At 45.0% G+C, this 27,598-nt stretch overlaps 1 protein-coding gene across 14 annotated transcripts in view; it reads right to left on the bottom strand.

The window, feature by feature from the left end:
* JADE1 (jade family PHD finger 1) overlaps positions 1-26,895 on the bottom strand; it is a 65,614-nt gene extending 38,719 nt beyond the window's left edge. The window contains exons 1-3 of one of the 14 annotated variants that reach the window (XM_034959134.3): positions 26,699-26,895; positions 4,746-4,823; positions 7-81 (exon numbers count right to left, since the gene is read on the bottom strand). In XM_034959134.3, the coding sequence (XP_034815025.1) occupies positions 7-81; positions 4,746-4,797 (127 nt within the window). In that variant the 5' untranslated portion in view covers positions 4,798-4,823; positions 26,699-26,895. The other 13 variants (XM_063603901.1, XM_014344730.4, XM_014344728.6 and 10 more) reach the window with 13 other exon arrangements.
* Between the last annotated feature and the right edge of the window lie 703 nt (positions 26,896-27,598).

Genomic DNA, 27,598 nt, shown 5'->3' with positions numbered 1-27,598 from the left:
ACTTACGTGAGAATTTTCTCTCTGCCACCCCTAAGACAGCAAGACCCATGCCTTCTCTTCCTCCTTCTCCTCTTCTACCTACTCAACATGAAGACAAAGTTGAAGACCTTTATGATTATCTACTTTCACTCAATGAATAGTATATTTTATATATATACATATATATTTCTTCTTTATGATGTTCTTAATATTTTCTCTAGCTTACTTTATTGTAAAAATACAGTATATAATACATATGACATATAAAATATGTTGATTTATGTTATTAGTAAGGCTTCCGGTTAACAGTAGGCTATTATTAGTTAAATTTTTGGGAGTCAAAAGTTATACAAAGAATTTTGATTTGCAGGGTAGGGGGAGATGTTCAAGGATCAACTGTACTGAAAGTAGTTAGTGGACCCCATTCCCACGTGCCAAATCCCTAAGGACAGGATCCTGGGCTGGAAAGCAGAAAATTAAGGACTTGTTTCCCTTGGCCACGCTCTGGCGCAATGCATAACTTCAGAGACTGGCTGAGCCACCCAGTCCCAGAAGCCCAGCAATTGCAGACGCTGCCTGCAAACACCCCAGCATTATTCCATCCACCTGCAGGGCTGGGCCTCCAGGGCACCTGGAGAAAGGCTTCAACTATGACTGCAGCTGTATAAGGGCTTGTACCTGGCACAGAAAATGCCTGTCTGTCCCCAACTGTAAATACCACACTGGTATTCCTCTGGACCAGGCCAGAAAACAAGGCAAAGGGCTCCAGACCAGAGGCCAGCAAGTCCCAGCCATGGCTGTGGCTTGTGCTGCAGCCCCATGCTGACGTCTGCAGCTGCCTCTCCTTCACTTGGACATGGTGTGCACTGGGCTGGGAAGTGCTGCCAAAATTCTGTCAGGCCTGCAGGCTGGAGAGGCTGAGGTGTGGCCACTGCATAGACCCTATCTTTCTTGTAAGCAGAACTTTCCAAATGCACAGGCCCGGCTGAAGGAAGGCAGAGTATGGGTAGTTAACCCAGGTAGGGCTCATTTTGTGGACCTGAATGCAGGGACAGGAGGCACACCCCACGACGCAGGCCACCCAGTTATATACAAAAGGAAGGCTCCAATGCAAATGAGTGAGTTGGTGGCAGAGGCTGTGAACCAGCTGCCTTCAGAGGGGATGGAAAGGGGTGTGTTCCATGGCAATGAGTATGTGCATCTTTTTATAAGCCTGGCATTTCAGGGGTTCTTAATGAGAACTCTGCGTTTACCACTACCATCATCCACCTTATCAAATCATTGAGCGTGGACAGACAGCATGGCTGTAAAGCATCAATATATACTTTATATTGAACCAGCTGTATGACAAAAGGACAGCCAACCTTCTACTAGCAACTATCATTCCTCTCCTCCACCACCAGATTTCCATGTTTAGCCTAGGCTAACCCTTTGGTAACCTATAAATATTTACCTTAATTCTCCATCCCCAGCTTCTTGACGGAGGCCAGTACAGACTTGTGAGTTGACAGACACACTTTTGGTGGGGACTGTGGACACTCTCTTCCTCCTTCCTAACCAGAGTTCTAGGTGGAATTTTTTTTTTTTTTTAAATAGAGATGGGTTCTCGCTTTGTTGCCCAGGCTGGTCTCCAATTCCTGGGCTCAAGCAATCCTCCCAGCTCAGCCTCCCTAAGTGTTGGGATTACAGTCATGAGCCACCATGCCCATCCTGAATATATATATTTTAGATGAAATATTTGGCCAGGCGCGGTGGCTCACGCCTGTAATCCCAGCACTTTGGGAGGCAGAAGGTGGGCAGATCACGAGGTCAGGAGATCAAGACCATCCTGGCTAACATGATGAAACCCTGTCTCTACTAAAAAATACAAAAAAGTAGCCAGGTGCAGTGGCGGACACCTGTAGTCCTAGCTACTCGGAGGCTGAGGCAGCAGAATGGTGTGAACCCAGGAGGCAGAGCTTGCAGTGAGCCGAGATCATGCCACTGTACTCCAGCCTGGGCGACAGAGCAAAGACTCCATCTCAAAAAAAAAAAAAAAAAAAAAAAGAAATATCTGGTCTTCTAGGGCTTTTATGGGCTGAATTGTACCCCCATCCCCAAATGCGTACTTTGAAGCCCTAACCTCCAATCTCAGAATGTGACTATATTTGGAGACAGGGCCTTGAAAGGGGTGACTGAGTTAAAATGAGGCTATTAGGGTGGGCCATAATCCAATTTAGTCACACTGAGGCACACCAGGGATGCCTGTGCAAAGGAAAGGCCAAGTAAGAACACGTGAGAAGAAGTCCATCTGCAAACCACGAGAGGCCTCAGAAGAAACCACACCTGCCAGTACCTTGGACTTCCAGTCTCCAGAACTGTGAGAAAACAAATTTCTGTAGCTTTAAACTACCGGGGGCTGTGGTACATTTTTGTAGCATCCTGAGCTGACTAATATGAGGCCTTCTGCGCTACTAAGACCCTCTGGACAACTGAAAGGGACTAAACTAAGCCAAGGTCCAGAACTACACTGTCCAACACAGTGGACACTAGCCACATGTGTCTTCAAATTTTTTAATTCATTAAAATTAAGTAAAAGTTTAAAATTCAGTTCCTCAGTTGCACTAGATTAGGACATTCTCATCCTATGGGACAATGCTAGTCCAGAAAAGGGAAGGCTCTAAATCTGAGAGAACATCCAGGAGAAACTTTTCTAACACAGCTCTCCCAAGGAAGAGAGGCAGTGACGAGAGCAGACAGAGTGAGCATACACCTGATGCTCAATGCCAAGAAAAATATTTAAATAGGGCTCTTAAGCTTTTATTGGGCATTATCTTTATATGGAGGTAATTCACCAAGCAGTCTTCTGACTAATTCTCACCCTAAAAGCAAGAATTTTTTTTCGAGATGGAGTCTCGCTCTGTCGCCAGGCTGGAGTACAGGGGCCACGATCTCGGCTCACTGCAACCTCCGTCTCCTGGGTTCAAGTGATTCTCCTGCCTCAGCCTCCCGAGTAGCTGGACTACAGGCACGCACCATCATGCCCAGCTAATTTTTAGTAGAGATGGGGTTTCACCATGTTGGCCAGGATGGTCTCAATCTCTTGACCTTGTGATCCGCCCACCTGGGCCTCCCAAAGTGCTGGGGAATACAGGCGTGAGCCACCAGGCCAGGCAAGACTATTTTTTTTAATTAATGTAGGACAAAATTATGTACTCAAGCAAGGAGCATTTATGGAGTACTTATAACTCACAAAGACACTTTGATAGGCGCCACACAGGGGCAGAGAAGAAATTCCCAATGATGTTTTTGCCTCAAGGAGTAAAATGCCTAAAACTATAAACGTTAGAAAACAGGTAGGCAGGGTTATGAAACAACAAGCGCCTCAGAAGTTCGGAAGGTGGCATCCCAAAGGTTCGGACAGGTGGCTTTACCTGCCTGCACTTGGAAACAGACCTTTAATACCTTTCTCTGAAATAAGAGGAAAGGTCTTTCGCTCTGGAGCCCCTACACCCTCTCTCAACTAGTTCACTTCTCTCCTGCTGCCAACATCAGCAGTCAACCCTAAAACTCTCAATTCCTTAGAGGTCCTCATTGCAAGCCCTTCACACCTGACACTCTCCCATAACGGCCAATTCTCCTCCCCAAAAGCCCCGTGCCTGTGCCTGTGCCAAGCACACCAACCGAAATACCACATTGAGTTCTGTTTTTCATATTCCTGGTCCCCTCTTCTGAACAGGGTGGCACCTACAGCAGCAAAGTCTTGCTTTCTAATGTGCAGCTTTTAACTTGCTGAAAACTTAGAGCACAGAAAACTGAAAATAACCCTATTTGCCTAAAAAGTATTTCATCCTTAAGGATCTATACAACCTTCATCTCCTCTGCAGGTTTCCCTGCCCTCCCCTCCTCTGAATCTGTATCTGTATCTGTTTCCACAGTGCATCAAAAAGACATCTCTATTACTGCCCTGATGACTTTCACATCAGAGCTCTTCTTACATATGTCTAAAGCAGAGTTCCTTGAAAGCAGGCCCAGCTCCTTTCCCATCACACATTCTTTCAGGGTGTCCTGGGTTTAATTTGTAATGTAAAACATAAGCTAACGGGCTAGAGCTCAGGCACTGTGCTAGGTACAAAATTTCCCTCTGTTATCTGAGGGGAGCTCTTCTCTGAGTAATCTGTTAGCTTCTCAATACACAGACACTGTGTGATATTTATTTTGACTGCCTGGAAGCCAACTAACTTCTGGTTCTCAGCTGCACTGTGAAAATATGAAGTTGCCAGAGAGCTGAGATACAGACAGCAGTAGTATTCAATATAGTCACATTAAAACCAAGTGAAGAGCAGGGACTTTCGACCTATTAAGAACCTGTACTTAATAATTTTCACATCACACTAGGCAGTCTTCAACCTCCCCTTGTATTGAGTTGAACCAGTTAATGATTACCTGGCTTTGATTAAGTTCCCCTTTCATAAAGCGCAACTGCGAAGTACCATAAATGATGTTTAGGAAAACCAGACACACCAGTGACTCTTGGAACTGGTTTATTCCTCCCAGGATAACAAATAGGAAGCCTCAGGAATGCTTGCCTGCAGTCAACCTTACCCAGTAAGATCTGGTTACAGACCTGCAGTATCACACTCAGGTATGTTTCTCCAGGCTTTGGCTTTCTCTGACCTGCCTGACATGCAAAGGGCCTCAGCAATTTAAAGCATTACATTAAAAAATCATGTTTTTACCCCGACCCAAACCCTGGTAGGCTCCAAGAACAACAAAGCAGGACTTACTGCCATTGTCGTCAGAATCCTCACTGCTGCTGGGAAGGCGACCTCGTTTCATGATCTCCCCGGGAAACAGCAGGCAGCCTGCAAAGCAATGAGACAGCACTTAACCCAAGATGATAATACACAATCATCAAGTTGTGCTTCAGATGGCAGCCCAGGATTTACAGCAAACAAAAGCAAACAAAAGGCTTTAAGTAGCATTTGAATTGTAAACAGTAAAAAGACCAAAGATACATAATTAGGTGCAATCATTAACAGACCAGGTTAAAAAAGGAGGGGGAGGGGTGGAGAAGTCACATATCAGTAGGTCTCCCAAAGATGCCAGGTTTCTTTCTATATTCCTGTGACATTACTACTATAACTACTCCAGGAATCTTTAGCTGACTGGCAGCAAGCACTGCAGAAAAAAATCCACAGCAATGAACACTGTACTGTGCTTCCTCACTACAGACAGATTCATATTTTATGCGTACATGTGGGGGGTGGGGTGGGGTTGTGCCTGGATGTGTGAATATTTACACTGCACTGGGCATGATTATGCTTCTCAGGCAAATTTTACTAAAATAACCCTAAAGGCAAAAGAAACAAAACAAATCGGGTAATGGGAATGCAAATGTCTCCTCCAGCCATCTCTAACCCCACAGATGGAACAGGAAGGAACCACAGACATTATACAATTTTGATCCAGACCCCTCCCTTTCACATTAGGAAACTAAAGCCAAGAAAGGTTAAGCAGCAACTTCCCCAAGGTCACGTTGTGGGAATGGAGCTTCTAATTCCAAATCCAACACTATTTCCACTCCACTTCACCTCAGCTCCCTTCAGGACAAATAGAACCAAATCCAGCCAAAATAAGAAGTCAGTTTGTACAAAGACCCAGCGCACCTGGCCAACTCCTCCCAGGTAGCTGATGATAGCAGAATTCTAGCACTACCCTCAAGTATGAGAAAGGCTGCATTTAGGTAAGAAGGCAGTGAACTGAGACGGAATGGCCAGTAATGAACTTATACAGATGGTCTCACGGTTATATTCACACTGGGCAGCTCTCTAAACAAATACAAAAAGCTTTTCCAAATTAAAATTACTGATCAACCTGACATCTTTAGGGCACTGGTCTGTCAGTTCAATGAATCCTAAAAATGAAAGGGAGCTTTTTCAAGTGAGAAAAAGTATGGTAGTCCATCACCTACCTACCCATCCACCCTCTCAGAAAAGTACATCCCAACCTCCTCCTCATTGGGAATCACAATATGTATGATGTGGTGTTAACAATGCAAATGTGGCTGGGCATGGTGGCTCACCCCTGTAATCCCAGCACTTTGGGAGGCAAAGACGGGAGGATCACTTGAGGTCAGGAGTTGGAGACCAGCCTGGCCAACATGGTGAAACTCCGTCTCTACTAAAAATATAAAAATTAGCCGGGCGTGGTGGCAGGTGTCTGTAATCCCAGCTACTTAGGAGGCTGAGGCAGGAGAATCGCTTGAACTCAGGAGGCGGAGGTTGCAGTGAGCCGAGATCACACCACTGCACTCCAGCCTGGGCGACAGAGACCCTGTCTCAACATACACACACACACATACACACAACAATAGAAGTGTGGCACATAGGAATGGTGTGGAGAAAAAAATGTGGAAAACCGGGCTGGGTGTGGTGGCTCACACCTGTAATCCCTGCACTTTGGGAGGCCGAGGTGGGAGGATCACGAGGTCAGCAGTTCAAGACCAGCCTGACCAACAAGGTGAAACCCTGTCTCTACTAAAAATACAAAAATTAGCCATGCGTGGTGGCGCACATCTGTAATCCCAGCTACTCAGGAGGCTCAAGCAGGAGAATCACTTAAACCCGGGAGGCGGAGGTTGTAATGAGTGGAGATCACACCACGGCACTCCAGCCTATGTGACACAGTGAGATTCCGTCTCGAAAAAAAAAGAAAAATGTGGAGAACCACTGTGATAGAACAAGAAAGCAATTTTAAAAAACCAAAGCTCCACTCTAAAAAGGCCTACAAAAGAGCAGTCAAAAAAGCCTAAACTCCCTTTTCCTTTGACTAGTCACTTCACAATTTATCACCCTCTGTTAAAATTGTATATAAGCCTTCAGGTCTAACTCTTTTTGGGTTTTTTCTCTTCGGTGAAGTCTCCTTCCCTTTACCCACATCTGGCACATAAAAATATCAGCATCAGTGAAGTTTGCCTTTTCTCCTGTAATGTCTTTTGTCATTTAATTCAGACTCGCATGAACTGAACCTAAAAAAGTAGATGAAAAGTTTTTCCTATACTACACTTAAAAAATGGATCTACACAATTCATCCAAATATTTAGGTCCCTAATCTATAATTGCAATATTTTATATTTTCTTCCTGAGAAACTCACCCAGTTAAAGTTTTTGTTTATCAATTGATTCTTCAAAAGCCATTAAAATGATGTACCAAGAGAAAGGCTGAACATAAGTCCTGATCAGTATGGGTCATGAGCTATATTATGGACACGCTTTACAAGCTGGGGTTTCATGCTGTAGGCATAGTCAAGTCCTAAAACCCACTCCATCCCTTTTCCAAAAGCCCCACTCACCCATAACCAGGCAATCTGCAACTTGGCCTGGGGTAAGCCCACTCCAGCCCTCAGGTTCCATAACCAAGAAACACCAGTGGTCCACTCCCTATTCAACTGTTTTCTCTGCCCTGTGTGTGCCAAAAACACCAACTGCAGACAGGTAAGCTCTCCAACCTTCTAGAGAATGCACCTCTGGGTCCCCTCAGGATCCAGCAAGAGGTAAAAGGGAAAAGGGAAAGGCAGAAGACCACTCACTCCTAACAGCTTCAGCTCCCCAAAGCCAACATTACAAAAGAGTGCTAAAAAAAATTAGTACCAGGCTGGTCGCGGTGGCTCACATGTGTAATCCTAGCACTTTGGGACGCCAGGGCAGGAGGACTGCTTGAACCTAGGAGTTGAGACCGGAGTGGGCAACACAGGGAGACCCCTATCTCTATAAAAAAATTTAAAAATTAGATTCACCTAATAGAGTAGCTTTTAAGAATCTTTTTGAATCAAAATGCTTACTTTCCAGCTTTCAAACACAACTCCCTGAGGAAGCACTTCAACAGTCACTAAATAAAGAACGCAAGCATTGGCCAAAATACAATGATGCACCTAAACACACATAAATACTCTCTTAAGCAAAATTATTCAAGTAAAAGAAGAGTAAAAATAGTATTTTCTTTCTAATGAAATCCATTTTCATCCGCCCTGAAGATCTTGAGTAATGAGGGTTTGAGAGTGCTGTATTTGCTTCTCCAGGGAACTTGGCACAGTATGGGGGTTAGTGCTCAGCAGAATTTCCTCCTCTGTGGCTCTAAAGTACTTAAACCTTGACATCAAGCTGATTTATCTCACCCAGGATGACTTACTATATCAGAAAATCAAAATACATGTTACTATCTTTAAGCTACACAATACAGTGGTTGTATGCTGCAAACATCTGCCCCACTAAAAGCCAGCATCTGCATCATCACCTTTCCTGACTCTCAGGGCAATGGCTAATTACTAATCTAGACAGTAGTAGGATAAGTAATAATCAATTAAAATGGCTACTCACAACACCCCAAAGTAGCAAGAAGATATAATGGCACATAATGCAGCCGACAAACATTTGAATATCTCATATATTAGGAGGTGCTGGATGAAAATTACTAACCCTGACCTCATAGAGCTTCTGGCCTAGTTGAGCAGACAGGAAAACAACGGAAATTCACTACTGTTTGTGCCTGACAGTGGTAAATGCGGAGTTCTACAGGAATACAAAAGGTGAATAAGAGTCAGAGGAGGCTGATAAGACTGAGCTGAGTCCTGAAGAACAAAGAGGAGGTAGCCAGAAAAAGGGGCATGTTTGGGGCAGAGCACCATACTTACCAACATATGTGTAACACAGCATATTACTCTGGGTAGCATCTTCATACACATCCTTTCTCACCTTATAGCCAATTGCCAAGGTTTACTGATTCATAATGTTATGACTCTCTAAAGTCCCCATATGCCCTGTGGGTTTGCCCTTCAACTACTTGTACCTAGAAAGCTTTAAACACCTATTCTCCAAACTATGATCTCTTCCCACTTCCAATTATTAAAACAACAAATTAACTACACCCCATGAGGCAACCTCATCAAAATACTATATGCAGATCTCTCCCTCCATTCCACATTACAAATAGGTCTAAGTCCAAACTGTCCAGCCAAAAATGAAGTTTTCTGACTTCTCACAGCTTTACTCAGGCATCTGTTCTAGCAAGCCCCAAAACCCAGAGCTTGCATTGGTTGGGCCAGGCTTCTTCCCTGAACACTCTGCTTTCTTTCAGTTCTCATTCTCTGCTAATGCTGCTCCTGTTGCTCCTTGCTCCCTATCCTAATCCCACCTCTTTTCTGGGGCTCAGCTCAAAGCCACTGACCACTCCAACTCCAAACACTTATATTCTGTACTGCTCAGTTCAACTTTCTTCCTCTTTTAGAACTTTTTCACCTTGCTTTTCAATGCACTGTTACCTTAATAGTATCACTGAAAAAAATTCCTCATGACACTTGTTAGAAATGGTAAAGCAGATTTTACTCAAGGGGGACCATGGTGGTAGGTACAGGGAACACTGCAATGGGATCTTGCAGAGGGGGATGGAGATTGAACCCAACTCAGATTCCAAAAGAGGTGGAGATTTATAACCAAGGAGGAGGGTGGGGCCAGTGGATAGGAGACTGACTACTAAACAGAAATATCAAGGATAAGGGGTTTATGGCTAATTTGATAGGATTATTCTTGAAGACAGGCCAGGATAAGATAGGACAGAGTGGTCAGATACCCAGGTGAAGAATTTTCCCTAAACTGATTTTAACAGGATTTTTGCTTCAACTGGATTCAACAATAATACAAAGAGAAGCCCAAGGTAGTGCCCATTCACGCGGAGGACCGGAGGAGCGTGACTAAAGTTTTGGTCAAAGGAGTCTTAGTCAGTATTCAATCAACTACTGCCTTGCATCATGACTTAAATGTTTCATGTGTGTGTCTGTAAAGATTACAGTAATTTCTGGAGAACAGATTCTCTCAAGTCAAATATGAAATAAACATAACATAGGGCCAGGTGCAGTGGCTCATGCCTGTAATCTCAGCACTTTGGGAGGCCGAGGCAGGCGTATTATCTGCATGCAATAGATTGAGAGGAGCCACTATGTGAAGTCTGGAGTTTGAGACAAGCCTGGCCAACATGGGAAAACCCCGTCTCTACTGAAAAAAAAAAAAAAAACACAAAAATTAGCCAGGCGTGGTGATGCATGCCTGTAGTCCCAGCTACTCAGGAGGCTGAGGCAGGAAAATCACTTGAACCCAGGAGGTGGAGGTTGCAGTGAGCTGAGCGTGTGCCACTGCACTCCAGCCTGGGTGACAAGAGTGAAACTCTGTTTCAAAAAAAAAAGACATAACAGAGAAGGGGGACCATGATGGTAGGTATAGGGAACACTGCAATGGGACCTTGCAGTACGGGACAGAGATTGAATCCAACTCAGACTGGTCAGAAACAAGGCCTCTCAGCCTGGCTACAATAGATGCCCTCAGAACTCTGGATCCAGTCGACACGGCTCACCCTGACATTCTGTCTACATTTCCTCAAAACTGATGCAAAGTTATCCAGCTTATAGGAGCCTGGAGTGTCCACTTGCCACGAGAAACATAATAGCTACAGAGACAAAAGAGCTAGTTAGTGGGCATTTGCAAGTTTGCCCAAAAAGAGGAAGACTACCTAGGAAGTTAAATTAAAAACAGAACACTGCCTGGAAAGGCCACTGGCCAAAGACCCTGGCTGGACCAGTTACTTAACAATCCTCTGGTGTCTCTACTCCACTCACTGCAGGAAGAGATGCACCAAGACAACTGAGCATCTGTGGCAGCTGCCGGAGAACCATCTCCTCAGGAAATGCAAACACAGGCTTTACCCACTGGCCCAAACCCCTATTTAGATTATATGCAGATCACTCTCTCCTTGGATCCCTTCTGTCATGTGAGTTAAAATGCAGTACATTAGCTAACATAATAATTTGAGGAAAATTTTATCAAGGTAGACGTCAGAGATATGGTGAACAAGATATGGAATGTCTGCACTGCAGGAGCACACAGTCTACCTGGAGGAAACATCAAATAACCAGACAAGTGGCTTCAGTGTGGTAAGTGCTATAAAAGTCACCAGATTACTGCTTACATGCACATGAGATAGCAAGGCACCTGAAAACCTTGAAATTTACATTCCTCTGACTGAAACTGGGAAAAATCTGCATGCAATAGATTCAGAGGAGCCACTATGTGAAGGAACCCATCCCTAGGGTGGCTCAGGAATTTGAGCGAACAAGTTCAGTGACCTGGGCGTGGTCATGACTGATGTGATGATTCTAAGAAAGAATGAGAACGTCATGGACAAGGAGAGAAGGACTTTTACAAAAGAATAAGAGGGCTGGGCACAGTGGCTCACGCCTGTAATCCAGGCACTTGGGGAGGCCGAGGCAGGCATATCACTTGAGGCCAGGAGTTTAAGACCAGCCTAGCAACATGGCGAAACCCCGTCTCTACTAAAAACACAAAAAGTTAACCAGGTTTGGTGGTGTATTCCTGTTGTTCCAGCTACTTGAGAGGCTAAGGCAGGAGAATCGCTTGAACTCAGGAGGCAGAGGTTGCAGTGAGTCAAGATCATACCACTGCACCCCAGCCCGGGCAATATAGCAAGACTCTGTCTCGAAAAAAGAAACAAAAAAAGGGAAAGGTAATTAAGAATTTGAGGATGTTTATTCAATGCTATTCCTGGGAAACAAGGACTGATTTGAGGAAAACAAACTGTCCAGTTACTAGAATTACTTACTCTCTGTGGTGGAACAGGGCCCATTTATCAGGGCATAAACTCTATAGCTATAATAAGGATTACACCCTAGTGATTTTAACTGTCTTATGGCTCATATGCAGAAAGGCTGGTTTCTCTCTCAAAGTATCAGTTTTATCTGCTGTTTCCATTTTTATTTATTTCACTCAAGAAGTTCTAGAAGGTACTCAATTAAAGACCGCTACATACTTTTATATATCACCCAATGCAATACTATGTATTAAAATAACCTACTGGATGAATGCCTTAGTTCCCGTACTGTTACCTTATGTTCACTCCACTTTATTGAATTTGAGATGCTTTTACTTTAATATCTAATTGACCTTTAACTGGAATAACTTCTCCTGTATTCACTTTTAAATTTATTGATGCCCTTCCATTCTGTCAAATAGCTAAAATCTAATACCTAAAGGTACTAAAGAATGTATTTTCAGAAACCAGGTGGTCTTATATAAAACTAAGTATTTTATGAGCTACTCCTTTCTCTTTTATTTTTTTTTGAGTTGGAGTCTCGCTCTGTCACCTAGGCTGGAGTGCAATGGCTCACTCAGCTCACTGCAAGCTCCGCCTCCCGGGTTCACGCTATTCTCCTGCCTCAGCCTGGGACTACAGGCGCCTGCCAACACGCCCGGCTAATATATATATATATTTTTTTTTGTAATTTTAGTAGAGACGGGGTTTCACCGTGTTAGCCAGGATGGTCTCGATCTCCTGACCTCATGATCCGCCCGCCTCGGCCTCCCAAAGTGCTGGGATTACAGGCGTGAGCCACCGCGCCCTGCCACTCCTTTCTGTTTAAGTTCACATAGTTCAAATTATTTTTTAAACACTAGGTACCTGATAATTTGATTCCTAAATTACTGAACATAGAATACTCCCCCCAAAAAGATACATTATATTCTTAATAATTGGTCACTTTTGTCTTCTATGGAATATACAGTTCTAAATACCCAAATATAATGACCTATAACTTCACAATAAAATCTGTCCACCTGCCCCTAAATGAATGTGAAGGAAACCCAGCTGGTTTCTTACCTCAGTTTTTAAAGTAAACGTTAATCGCTTAAATATGAAGTTTTCCAATTGGCAACATTATCTAATTCATATGCTCACAGAATCTAAAAATGCTACTATGACTATAACTCAAACACAGATTCTCAATTTAACTAAAGGGTTATATCTAGTCAAAAAAAAAGTCATACATTTAACTGACAAATAGCTTAAATCTTAAGCGTTAATGTTTTAATCTTGTCTAAATATCTCAAGCAAAAAAATGTGCTCTTTATAACGTCATACATCAAAACTTATTTAAGGAAAATGCTGGCCCAAGCTAATACAGAACCTCTGGAAGGAGGTAAAACTTACAAATATTCAGCTGACAAGTTTACATTAGCAATAAATAGCCACCTCCTCCAAAAGAAAAAAAATTATGATAACTGACCACATAATAAATAACTATAATATTTACTCTTAGGAGCATTACTCATAAAGTCCATGTACTATAATACATTAGTTCACTTTAAATTCTTTATAAGTTATTTTTGAACTCAGATTTAAAAACCAAGAAAGCATTTTTCAAGACTTTAAGGAATTTTAAATTTGAGTGGTTCTGAATGAATCACAAGCAGCTCTCATTTGCCAATTTATAAATAATCCAATCACTGCTTACGAGCTCTAAGGCAATCTATTAAACCCCTTCCAGGACTCTGTAATTGCTGACTCAATTAAGAGTCAGCAACTGAATAAGAGCAGCTATGACAAAACATTCCAATCATTTGTACTTGGAATGTATTTTTTTTAACTTCCCTTGACATGGGAGTAAATGAATTCACAACCAAACAAAAAAGGCAGTCAGTCACCATGGTCTCCAATCTTGAGCTTTTATCCTTATTTCCATCTACTCAGAATTCTTTTCTGTTAGATCTAAATGCTCAGATGTGGAAAGATGCCCAAGACATATTAGGGGAGAAAAACAGGCTAACTGCAGGGAAAAAACCCAAAATATAAGACCATTTATATATAATAGGAGGAGAGAAAATACCTACAGCAATTGCTTGTATATTCATAGAACATTTCTGAAAGAATATAAATGTTCATAGTGGTCATCTCTGAGAAATGTGACCAAAGGGTTCCAAGACAGACTGAGTTGGGAACTTTTCCTCCTCTTTATGACCTTTAATATGATTTTAACTTTTTTTTTTTCTTGAGATGGAGTTTCACTCTTGTTGCCCAGGCTGGAGTGCAATGGTGTGATCTCGGCTCACCGCAACCTCCGCCTCCCAGGTTCAAGCGATTCTCCTGCTTCAGCCTCCCTAGTAGCTGGGATTACAGGCATGTGCCACCACGCCCAGCTAATTTTGTATTTTTTTTTTTTTTTACTAGAGATGGGGTTTCTCCATGTTGGTCAGGCTGGTCTCGAACTCTGACCTCAGGTGATCCACCCGCCTCGGCCTCCCGAAGTGCTGGGATTACAGGCATGAGCCACTGCACCTGGCCATGATTTTAACTTTTTACGATGATTGTGTACTACACTTATAATAGTAAAGATACTTTTTTTTGAGAGACAGAGTCTTGCTCTGTCACCCAGACTGGAGTGCAGGAGTGTGATCTCTGCTAAGTGCAACCTCCGCCTCCCGGATTCAAGCGATTCTCCTGCCTCAGCTTCCCAAGTAACTGGGACTAGAGGCGCACACCACCACACCCGGCCAGTAGTAAAGATTTATTTCTTCCCTGCTCTTCACTATATAAAAGACCTGGAAGCACAACTTCTTGCCCCAGTGCAAAGCACCAGCCTATAACTAACGAGCAACCATCAATAAACTATGTATATGCCACCTCTTTCCTGAGATGCAGTATCAAAGAATTGTCTTGCTTTAAAAGAATATCTGATGCAAAGGTGCAGAAGAAAAAAAAGAGAAAAGGTAATAATGCCATAAAATGCTATTATCCCCTATTTGCTTGATTAGGTCATCACATACTTCAAAAGCTTAAGTTTTTGAAACAGGTAAAAACAGCCAACATTAGAAGGAGGTCACTTAAAATATATGCAATAATAATAGAAAAAAACTAACCCAGACAAGAAAATTAGGGTTTAAACTATACACAGGCTGGGCATGGTGGCTCATGCCTGTAATCCCAGCACTTTGGGAGGCCGAGGCGGGCCAGATTACCTGAGGTCAGGAGCTCGAGACCAGCCTGGCCAACATGGCGAAACCCAGTCTCTACTAAAAATACAAAAATTAGCCAGGCATGGTGGCAGGCACCTGTAATCAGGTTGGTGGTCTCAAACCTAGCAGCTACTCTACTCGGGAGGCTGAGGCAGGAGAATCGCTTGAACCCAGGAGGCGGAGGTTGCAGTAAGCCGAGATCATGCCACTGCACTCCAGCCTGGGCAAAAAGAGTGAGATTCCCTCTCAAAAAAAAAAAAAAAAAGAAGAATCCATTTCAACTCCTTATCCATTTCCACAGTAGTACTACTTTGGAAAAAATTTAAAAAGGCTATGTTCAAGAGGTAGCTGGCAAATATGCCATTCCTTCCACCTATGGCAAGGCATGGTTGACAAATTAGGTCATTCTTTTCCACACCCCCAGGCATATATCTTCAGAATCCTCCTTAACACAGTGCTATCACCAAGAGAGATAAAGCCCATTTGCCCTATATGTCTTATTCCGCGTCTCAGTTTTCTGACAATTTATCAGGGAAAGCTAGGGTCAGATTAATCTCTTCAGAATATACAAAAATGAAATGTTTATTTTTTAAAGCATTTCACTGAAATCAGGAGTTTGTGTTCCATTCTGCCTTGGGGGTCTCTGAACCAGGTACTAATTTCTATAATACAAACCTACACACTTCATGTCAAACTCTAAAAGCTCATTAGACACTTTAGGAAAACCAAGTGCTTCTGAATGAACGAAGGTAAGAATAAGCATGAGAAAGGATTCTACAACCCATTATTCCATCCTTGGTGGAGTAAGCCAATAAATGCTAAATGTCTACAGGGTAATTTTAAAAGATTTTTAAATGCTCAAACCAGATGTTCTTATACAGGATATACAAATCAGCTTCTGCAGAAACCAGACTCCACCAGCTAATGACAATTACACTGTGCACAGATTGAAATGCAGCTGTTTTTCAGGAACTTTGTTCCTTGATTATACCCGGTTGTCAGAAACTATCCGTTACCACTAACAATGTTAAGTCACCAAAAATTTTTAAAGTACTGTTTTAAAAAAAAAAAGAGAGAGACTCCCAATGTTGTATATTTGAAAACCTAGATGACACACTTGACAAAAACAACATTTACACAATCATCCAAGTTACATATGAAAACAAACGTTTCATCACAATTGTACAAGCCTCGTTATTATGATCGTGGAAACCTAAGTTGGTCTCAAACCTAGAAGCAAGGTCTAGAAAGCACTCTCTGAGGCTGAAGTCTCAGTCTCACAACGTAGACTCTGCCTACAAGTCTCACAACACAGATTGTGTCTAGAAGAAATCTTCCCAAAAGAAAGCCGGGCGTGGTGGCTCACGCCTGTAATCCCAGCACTTTGGGAGGGTGAGGTGGGTGGATCACTTGAGGTCAGGAGTTCAAGACCAGCCTGACCAATATGGTGAAACCCTGTCTCTACCAAAAATACAAAAATTAGCTAGGCATGGTGGCACATGCCTATAATCCCAGCTACTTGGGAGGCTGAGGCAGGAGAACTGCATGAACCCAGGAGATGGAGGCTGCAGTGAGCCAAGATCATGCCACTGCGCTCCAACCTGGGTGACAAAGCAAGACTCCATCTCAAAAAAAAAAAAAAGAAATCTTCCCAAAAGAAACCCATAAAATCATAATTAACTGCAGAGCTAGAGAGGATTTCAAAAACAATTTAAAATAATTTAATCCACCTTTCCTACTTTTAAAGAGGAGTACATGGATTTCTGCATGTTTATCAACTTGCACAAACACACATAAGTAGATCTAGTGCAAAGGCAGTGGAAGAACCAAAGACCAGTTCCCCAGGTGGGTGGAGGGGCACTCTCCTGTGCCAGCCACCTCCTCCCAGATTCCTGGACTATGGGCTTCTTCCTCCTGGATGTACACTGGGATTTAAAAAGAGGTCATGTGAATGACTAAGGCCATGATACGTTATCAGAGAGCAAAAACTGAAAATGTAATCAATGAACAACAGTCTGTTAACTTGAAAACTGAAACACAGATTCATGGCAAGATGGTCACAAATGCCATTCATTTTGCATAGTGAAGCACACAAAAGGTAAAGCTGGAAGAATGTGTCAGCAGTTCCTTAAACACTACCACAGGAGTATGAGTTCTCCCGGAGTGGTAGGCATTAACTTCTGATTGCTGTGGCACATACACCCTACTTGACATTATCTCCCTCTGTAGTGGAACCCAATCTTATAATACATATCCTCTTACACAGGGCTTCTTAGCTTAACCCCCCCGGAGGGTGTGAGAGATGACCAAGGTATTTGTTCTTACACATTTTATCCTCAAAAGGGATCTAGGATCAGAATCCCAGCTACTCCAGAAGCTAAGGCAGGAGAACTGCCTGAGACCAGAAGGTTGCTGAGCCGTGATCGTGCCACTGCACTACTGCCTGAGCAGCAGAGAGAGCCTGCCCCCCCCCAAAAAAACCACCATTGCACTCCAGCCTGGGCAAGAAGAGCGAAACAAAAACAACCCACAGCCCTCAGCGTAGCCAACTACCTCCAAACAAACTTCTAATTTCAACTTGTATTTTCAGGTTCCTAGAAGGGAGCTCAGCCACCAGCAGAAACAATCAAGTAGCTGCTGTGTCTTACTATAAATCTGGGGAGGCCAGGGAGTGATGGCCAAAGTGGGCAGAACCTTTGAGCTCAGGAGTTCGAGAACAAAGAAACATAGCAAACCCCATCTCTACAAAAAATACAAAAAACTAGCCAGGCCTGGTGTGGGATGCCTGCAGTCCCAGCTACTGGGGAGGCTGAGATGGGAGGATCAAGTGAGCCCTGGAATTTACACCACTGCACTCCAGCCTGGACAACAGGGTGAGACCCTGTCTCAAATCAATCAATCAACCAATCAGGGGTCAACAGCCTGTTTCTGTATGGTTTTTGAGCTAAGAGTGATTTTCACATATTGAAATGGTTGAGGGTAGAGGGCCAAAGAACATTTCATGACATACGAAGTTCATAAAAATTTTACATTTCTATATCCATAAATATCACATTCACATTCATTTTGCCCATGGTTGCTCTGGCACAACTGCAGACTTGAGCAGTTGCGACAGACCATATGACCCACAAAACCTAAAATATTGACTACCTGGCTCTTTACAGAGAAAGGCAACTGATCTGTCCTATAAATCAACCGATCAGTAGTATGATGTTTATAAACCACCATTATGCGTGTTTAGTTCAATGTGAATCAATTACCAGGTGCTGGACAAGCACCCGAAAGCTTACAAAATTAAGGATCAGACACAATCACTCCTTAGGAAGTCCCTAACTATGGCCGGCCATGGTGGCTCACGTTTCTAATCCCACCACTTGGGGAGGCTGAGGTGGGTGCATCACCTGAGGTCAAGAGTTCGAGACCAGCCTGGCCAACATGGTGAAACCTCGTCTCTACTAAAAATACAAAAATTAGCAGGGCATGGTGGCACACGCCTGTAATCCCAGCTACTCGGGAGGCTGAGGCAGGAGAATTGCTTGAACCCAGGAGACAGACGTTGCAGTGAGCCCAGATCATGCCACTGCACTCCATCCTGCATAACAGAGCAAGACTCTATCTCAAAAAAAAAAAAAGGAAGTCCCTAACTAGAATAATCAAAAGGAAGGCATTGAGGAGACCTCTAAGCAACTTAAATAAAGGCCACAGTAAAACCAGTGGGTTTTTCTCAAAAGAAAACCCCTGAGGCTCCTACTTGGAGCCAGTGTACACAAGTTTTAAAAACTTCTAACAAGCTTCTTATTTGATTTTCAAGTTAATGACCAATAAGCAGAAAAATCACTGTTCTCAACAGGCATTTTAACTACAATACATGGTAACAGTGGCAGTAAAAGGATCACAGAGAAATCATAAAAAGAAGTCACCAGAATTTAAACACTTAAACTAGAATCCAAGGATGTGCTTAAGGAAACACCCATGTTTTCTGGGGGAGAGCTTCCATGGGTTTCAGTTTCAAGTGTCCCCAACTTAAAAAGTTACAACCACCAACACTCAGCCTCTATATGTTAAGTGCATCATGGCATTTCCACATGGAAATAACTGATGCTTATAAAGATTATGACAAAGAGTAATCAATAAAAAATTTAAATTGCATTTAGTGTACTTTGTGCTAAATTAAAGCAAGCCATGAAGTTCAACCTCAAGCAACTTGCTAATAACATTGCTATTTCTTGTTCCTTACCCTGGTGTAAGTGGGAAACAAACAAACAAAAAGATTATTTTATGCCTCAGTGTGGACCCACACCACTGAAATCTTCACTTAAAGTAAGTCCTTATAAACTCTCATGGAAGATGCCATGAATTCTCAAATTAATAAAATCTCCTGCACAGGAGACACTAAATGATCAATAGTTTAAAATATTACTGCCACCAGCCACACAGGTGCACACTTGTAATCGCAGTTACTCAGGAAGCCAGGGCGGGAGGACTCAGCTCTGGAGTTCAAGACTAGCCTGGGCAACCTGAGCAACATAGTGAAACCTCATCTCTCTAACAAAAAATACAGAGAGACAGATGTCAATTGTGAGCGCTTTCGAAGTAATAGAAAACTGGCCAGTCACGGTGGCTCACACCTGTAATCTAGCACTTTGGGAGGCCGAGGTAGGTGGGTCACTTGAGGTCAGGAGTTTGAGACCAGCCTGGCCAACATGGTGAAACCCCGTCTCTACTAAAAATACAAAAATTAGCCAGACACGGCGGCATGCGCCTGTGATCCCAGCTACTCCGGAGGCTGACTCACTTGAACCCACTGCAGTGAGCCGAGATCCCACCACTGCACTCCACCCTGGGTGACAGAGCAAGAACCTGTCTCAAAAAAAAAAAAAGAGAGAGAGAAAACTGTAGTTTACTTCCCTCAACAAGTAAGCCCAAAAAAATCTAAGGTTTTAAAAATTAACTTTCTTCAACTGCTCTCTATCACATTATGTCCTACCTCTACCTGAAGAACTAAAGGCAAAAAGTAAATACTGAATTTGTTTTAGAGTAACCAAAATTTGGTCACTGAACATTTACTGTGTGCACATCGTACACTATGGGTCTAAGGGATTAAACATAAAAATACGTGGCCCCTTTCCTAGTGATAAAGGCTTTCCATTCCAAGTCTGGTAATCTTTATGTTTGTGCTTTGAGGTGAGGAAAGAATCCTTAATAATCATTCAAGTCCTGGGCTAGGAAAGGCCCCATCATAGCCAAAGTTTTTAGCATCAATTTCTTCCATTCTATTCCATGACACCCAACCTTAAAATTACAAATTGTCACTTCTATGTGTAATTAAAAAGGCCCTCCAAGGTCATTTTCTTGCATTTATTAGGAGAGCAGAGTAACTTGCTTCATCAGGGCTATGAACTGCAAAAAAAGAAAAAATAAAAATAATGCATACACCCTCATGATCACAAACCAAAGTTTTCATATGAGAAATACACTAGGCAAAGGACAATAGACTCAATAGACTCAATTAAATCTCAACTTCTGAGATATTACATTCCACAAACATAAAAAGAATTGTCGAGATTGTAAATACACGGTCATATAAAGTGCTGCAAGGACTTGAAAACGGAGAAAACAGATTTAAGACTTTTAAGGAAACAACTTACCTGTCTCAGGAATTAAAATACTTTCCTAATTTAAGATTGCTGATACCTTCTAAGAAACCAGAAACTCCAAGCAAACCCACCCTTCATGTTTATAAAAAAAATAAAAAAAGTATTGTTGAATATGGTGCCAATTCTCTAAAGGCTTGTACAAGGGAGGAAATAAGTTTAAACGTGACGTAACTTTCACTGTTTTAACAATCAAGCTAAACCTCTTAATGCCAACCCAAATAAAAAGCAAGGTGTGTTCGCTAATATGTCATATTTCCCTCTATAACTGTTTTATAAACCTCACAGGAAAACCAGTTTTATAATGCAAATTCTGACAGACCATTAACTGTAATGCTGTAACAGGTGCCCCATAATACTAAATGACAGGGAAGAGCTTCACAAACAAGAAAGTAAAGAAGCAAGCAGAACTGTGACAGATTCCTATGCCTCCTCTTCTCTGACCAAACCCTAAAGAGACAGGATGTAATCTGTGTTTGATATCTTGATGTTTACTGTTCCAACCACCTCAGTACTGAAACACAAACATCTGATAAATCTTTTTCCAACAAGTCTGTGGAAAGTAACATCAAGCAAGCAGATGATCTCCAAATCTAAGATTTCCAAATTACAATAAATACCATTTGGATTTCCTGCTTTTTTAAAATCCAGGCAACTTTATTTCCAAAGGCTTGCCTCCTCAGTGTCAGATATTCTGTCAAAAAGTTACTTAAGATTGCCGGGCACGGTGGCTCACGCCTGTAACCCCAGAACTTTGGGAGGCCGAGGCGGGCGGATCACGAGGTCAGGAGATCGAGACCATCCTGGCTAACACGGTGAAACCCCGTCTTAATAAAAATACAAAAAAATTAGCTGGGCATGGTGGCGGGTGCCTGTAGTCCCAGCTACTCTGGAGGCTGAGGCAGGAGAATGGCGTGAACCCGCGAGGCGGAGCTTACAGGGAGGCGGAGCTTGCAGGGAGGCGGAGCTTGCAGGGAGGCGGAGCTTGCAGGGAGCCGAGATCGCACCCCTGTACTCCAGCCTGGGCGACAGAGCAAGCCTCCGTCTCAAAAAAAAAAAAAAAAAAAGTTACTTAAGACTAAAATCGACTTAAGGGAAACAACCAAATGCAAAAAATGGTCCTTTATTAGGCAGTGGTTTAGACAAAGCTTCTCTATTACATTCTGGGGCTAAATGGGGAAATCTGGACATGTCACAGTAATAGATTATATTAAAACTAACCAAGCTAGCTGACAGAAAAAAAAAAGGTCCTCAGAGCTGGGTGCGGTGGCTCACGCCTGTAATCCCAGCACTTTGGGAGGCCGAGGCGGGTGGATCACCTGAGGTCAGGAGTTCAAGACCAGCCTGACAAACATGGTGAAAACCCGTCTCTACTAAAAATACAAAAAATTAGCTGGGCGTGGTGGCGGGAGCCTGTAATCCCAGCTACTCAGGAGGCTGAGGCAGGAGAATCGCTTGAACCTGGGAGGCATAGGTTGCAGTGAGATCCCACCATTGCACTCCAGCCTGGGCAACAAGAGCAAAACTTCATCTCAAAAAAAAAAAAAAGAAAAAATCCTTACAGATGGTATATTCATGTATCTCATTTTTATTAAAACACACATGCACATGCATAGAAAATTATCTGAAAAGTAATACAGTAGTCATCTATGGATGGTAGCAATTTGTTTTTATATTTGTTTCCTTGTATTTTCTAATTTTCAAAAACGTACATGTAACACTACTTGTGTAATAACTTTTTAACAGCTCCTTAAAGTCAAAAATTAATATCGATCACGTGCCTACTATACGTAAGACGCAATGGAAATCTGCTTTTACTCTCACCTAGTCCTCCAAGTTTGTTTTTTAGGTCATCTTTCTTCCCCAACCCCCTAGGCTAAGCAACAAAACACATTTCCTCAAACTCCAATAGGTTTTCTCCCTCTAGTTTCACCCAGACACACATACTTTTCATTGCTGTCCCTGTATAGCTACTCTTTCAACCTTGATAACTAATATAAGCACAGCACTGGTTTACAGGCAGAAAACCAGTCAAGTGAAGCGGGGAGAACTAAGAAGGTGGGTTTTTTTTTTCTTTTAAATGAACACATATCTACCTTTGTTAAAGCTAAAATATATGTGCAGCCAACCCAACTTTTACTAGTAAGCAGTCTGTACTCTTAAAGGTGGAATCAAGTTCAAGTTCTACCTTACTTTCAGACACTCCCATTATCTCTGCTAAATAGGGACCAAAGGAAACAGCAGGAAACCTAACACTTAAACAGCTTAAAATTATATTTATTCTACACATTAAAATGACAATGCCAAGTAAAAGACACTTATAGAAGTATCCAAACTTTGAAGAAGACAGGAAAATACCAAGCAGAAAGTCATCTGACTTACAAGTGACCGTAAGTAGGCTGGGCGTGGTGGCTCACGCCTGTAATCCCAGCACTTTGGGAGGCCGGGGCGGGCGGATCACGAGGTCAGGAGTTCGAGACCAGCCTGGCTAATATGGTGAAACCCCGTCTCTACTAAAAATACAAAAAAAAATTAGCCAGCCGTGGTGGCACGCGCCTGTAGTCCCAGCTACTCAGGGGGCTGAGGCAGGAGAATCGCTTGAACCCAGGAGGCGGAGGTTGCAGTGAGCTAAGATCATGCCACTGCACTCCAGGCTGGGTGACAGAGCGAAAGACTCTGTCTCAAGGAAAAAAAAAAAAAAAAAGTGACCGTAAGTAAATGAGACTAAGATCTTTGGGATAAAAGGACAATAAAAATTCTGGGTTGCATGTACTTGCTAAGAGTGTTACTCACAAAACATCCCATTTAACTCCCCCCACGTATGTTGCCCACCTACAACAAATTATTACATCAAAAGTGTTGACTCAATGCAAGTATGGACATATTGAATGCTTCCTTTCTCCACCTTTCTCCACCTGTGATTAAATCTTGATCAGTTGCGATATGATCAAAATGCAACTTACTATAAAATCTGTAACCACTGGGGAGTCACTACCTAAATCAGCTTTCAGGGAAATAATTTCCCTCTATCTTAAAACTAGTTCATTAGCTTTGAAAGGTATTAGCCTTGAGCTACAAGTAGCAAGAGAGCTAGCCTTCATGGCGGGTATTATAAAAAGGAAAAATAGTTCACCTAATAAAAAACCTTTGGGAAAGAACCCCCTAAGCATTCCCATTAATGGAAACCTCAGATCCTCTCCTACTTTCCTAAAAACGTAGCTGTCTCAGGTCATTCACTGCAGCTGTCATTTTACAAAAGAAAATTTAAATTCCCTCTTGGCCGGGGCAAATAGAGGGCGACAGCCCCTCGCCCCTGCCGAAGTAAGGCAGGGCGCCAGCCCTCTCGTTACTAGAAGGCAAGCTAAAGCTCCTTTTAAACGGTCTCCGGATGACGACGCATTCCTAACGGGTTTCGAAGGCATGTTTAAATCGCCCGCTTTTTTGTTTGCTCTCAGCATTCACCGGCGCCGGGACTGCGGCCGCCCCCACCCGCTTGGGGTGGGAAACCTGGGGCCAGCGGAGCCTGGCGCGGGAGGAAACCTGGGGCGAGGGGAGACCCGGGACGCGCCAAGCCGGGGTTGAGGACTCGAGAATAAGGAGCTCTAGTGGGAGGGTGGCGGAGTGAGAGGGAACGTGAGAAGGCTAAAGATCCCAGCAAGGGGGGCACCCCGGGGTTGTGGGGGAGCTCGGCCGCCGCCCCGCAGCGGCGAACGCTCCGCGCGGCTCCCGCCGCCCGCCGGGGAATGCGCAGGGCCGCGGTTCCGCGCGGCGCCGCCCCCTCCCTCTCTCCCAATCCTCCTCCTCCTCCTCCTCCCGAGGCGACAGAAACAACAGCGCGGGAGGAGGGGAAAGTAACTCCCGGCACCTCCGCCGGAATTAGCCCCGGTGCAGTGATGACACCTTCTCGTGGCGCAACCAAGCCCCGCTCCCTCCGCAGCGGCGTCCCCGCCGCCGCCGCCCTCTCCATTTGAAAGTGGCCACCCCCCGCCGCCGCAGCTCCTCCCGCCCCGCCGCCGCCAGCTGCACCAATCCGCTCGGCCCCAGTTGCAAATCAAACGCTCCCTCGCGTCCAGAAGCCACTTGCGCCGCTGGAAACGGCCGCGCCGTCCCCCTCCCCGAGTCCCTCCGGGGCGGCACCTTCGGGCTGGGGCGGGCGCGCCGGCGAGAAACGGTTTTAAGATGGGAGCGGCAGCGGCGGCGAGGAGCTCCGAGCGGGCTCGGCTCCCGCTCCCGCTCCCGCCCCCAGACAGTTCTGGAAACTGTGTATCACCTCTGTCACAGGAAGCCATCCGGCGAGGAAGGCGGCGCGGAACCAACAAACAAACGCCTGCGGCCGCCCGCCGGAACCGGCGCGGGGACCGCGTCGGGCTTCGGGCCGTTCCCGGGGCGGGGGCGCGGCGGCCACCCCCGCGCCGCGGGCTTTGTGCGGGGCGGGCGCGGCGGGCCGGGCGTCCCCGCCCCCGCAACCCCCCACCCCGGCCCGGGCGGCGCAGCTGGGACCGTTAGGTGACGCTCCGGCCGCGGCGGAGAAGCAGCGCCTCGGCCGCCGCCCGCCCCCATTTCCACACTGGGCCGCCTCTCCTCAAACACCAGAGGCGGGCTACAAAAGTTGGCCCCGGGGCCACCCAGCACCTGCCCACGTGCCGCGGAGGCTCGCTCCCGAGTCTCCCCCGGTTCCCTCCCCCGCCGCCCTCGGCCGCCAGGTCACCTATTACCGGTGGGAGGGGAGAGAGGCTGCTATTTAAACGCCCGCGGAAGTTGAGGCACCCCCACTGGCGGGTGCCGTGCACCTGCCTCCCGCCGCCGCGCTCCGCCACTTTGAGCAGCAGCCGCGTCCTCAGCCCCGCCTCCTGCCCGAAGGCGGGCGGGGGGGAGCGGGAAGGAGGTGGAAGGGATCGAATTTCTCCAGCAAATGGGACCGTTCCGACAGGATTCGGTTCCCCGGTCAACATTCCACATTCCATCCCTCTCCCGCATTTGCAAGCCAATGCCGAGCAACCCGGAAAGCCTGCTGGCTACCGAACAACAGCCCCCAACTCGCAAACACAGACTCACAGGCACAAGACACGTGCACTGAAGGGCTCTGCAACTTGCAGTCCCGGGGTACACACTACACTTTCATTTAAGGAAGCAAGGAGACCAAGAGACCCCACCCCCACAATTTGCAGATGGTGCCAAAGGTTGCAATTTGCAATCCCCTTTAAGTTCACGATTAATCGGTACTTTGCTCTACCAACGCCAACTCCTACCCCATTTCATCGATTAAGGGGTTTTACACTTTACAAGCAGTCGCGCTGTAAGTAAAAGATCTGATCACTGGAAGCCCAGTTCGGAAGAATCTAATTGCCAAACTGTCCCTCCACCCCCACCCCCACCCCCCTCTCACTGCCCTTGAATTGATGCAATGAATATTTTGGACATGTGGTGACGCGGTGACAAGAGCCAGGGCTGCGGCCACCACACACAGATGTACCTACGCACACCTATGTTTGGACAAATACAGTCCCACCACACACACGGTCTCACACACACTGGATTCATATATGTACGCGAACCTGCGTTCTGCCATTGCCATCTGTCTACCAAGTTGCTACTATGCTTTCCACTTTCATGCAGCCTAATGCACTTTGGCTTTCTAAAAAAAAAAAAAAAAAAAAAAACCTATAAACTAAAGCCAACTTAAACTGGGCTTCTGCTCCTAAACGCGTTTAATTGATGATTCACCTGAAAACCGCATGTTCTTCGCAAATCCAAAAGAAGAAATAGCTCTAAGTCTTCAGCCCCCCAAATTTGAAAAAAAAAAATCATAATAAAACTTACTGATCCAACATAGATCAATTCTCAGGATCCAAAAATCATCCTCTCCTCCTCCTCCGGCCCCCGCCCCGGCAATGCCCAAGTTACTGGTGGGATAGTAACGCTGCGCTCAGCGGCTGCCTCCCTCCCTCCTCGCTACATATCGAGAACCCAATCTTTTGGCGCCATATTAATGACGTACTATATTATTTCCACTAGGCAGCGACCTTCGGCATTAAATTACTCCCGAGAACTCCCGAGCAAAGCAACAAAACCATCAAATATGGCTGAGCCTCTCGGCTCGTCCTGCAGCCGCCGCCGCCGCCGCCGCCGTCGCCGCCGCGGGACCGGGACGCGCACACGGACCCACACGCGGACACGCGCGGACACACGCGCGGCGCGCCCACCCCGCGCGCCCCCCGCGGCCCGCGCGCGTACCTGCTGCGGAGGGGTTCGGCCGAGGCGCTGGGCTGGGCGCCGCTCGCTCGCTCGGAGCTGCATGAGTTCGGGCCGCGGCGGGCGGGGAGCCGGGCGGGCCCCTGCTCTCGCCGGCGCGCACACACCGGGCACTCGCGCACGGAGGCACTCTCGGTCTGGCGTTTGGCTTGTTATGGAGGAAGGACTATGTGAATCAAACTCATTTCTGGGTCACTGCTGCCACAGGGGGGAGCACTTTAATCCCTTGCCAAAACGAGAGGGTGGGGACGGGAGGGCGGAGGGAGCATGCGGGGAGCCCGCGGCGCTGGGGGCTCGGTCCCTCGTTAACTCTTCGCAGCCCTAGCCGCAGCCGGCTCAGCCTGCGCCAGTAGGGGCTCGCAAAGAACGGCACTGTTCAGCTCTTAGTCTCTTTCCTTACTTCACCCACCTTGTGAGCCTAGAAATTCTTGAGGTGTCTCCAAGCAGGGAAGTGGGTTTTTAAATTAGCCCCTTCAAACTGCTGTCCCAGTTTCAACTCTTGTCTGACATCTAGAAATGGATTCTTTCAGAATAGTTTAAAATTACGTAGATTAAAATATGGCTATTAAGATGTGTCATTTGGGTGAAAGGTTTTATTTTTAGGCTGAGTGGCAAAATAGTTGTTTGTAGTAACAGTTTTAGGGAGTTGCACATTAGGATGACATTTTTAAATAGAGATAATCGAATTCTGAATAACATCTTTACCTAAATTTGTATGGAAGTGATCATTGCAAATGAGCATTAATTCATTAGAAGATATTATTTATAAATTGACACCACTTTATGTTACACATTACTACAGAATTGGACATCTTCTCCCAAATATGAGGAGTGAGCCTAATGCTAAAACTAGAATTGCAGACTAGTATCAGATCAGTCATC

This window comes from Pan paniscus, chromosome 3 (assembly GCF_029289425.2).
Source record: "Pan paniscus chromosome 3, NHGRI_mPanPan1-v2.0_pri, whole genome shotgun sequence".
NCBI lineage: Eukaryota > Metazoa > Chordata > Mammalia > Primates > Hominidae > Pan > Pan paniscus.
The sequence above is the reverse complement of the archived record's forward strand: the minus strand, read 5'-3'. Positions and strand labels throughout refer to the sequence as shown.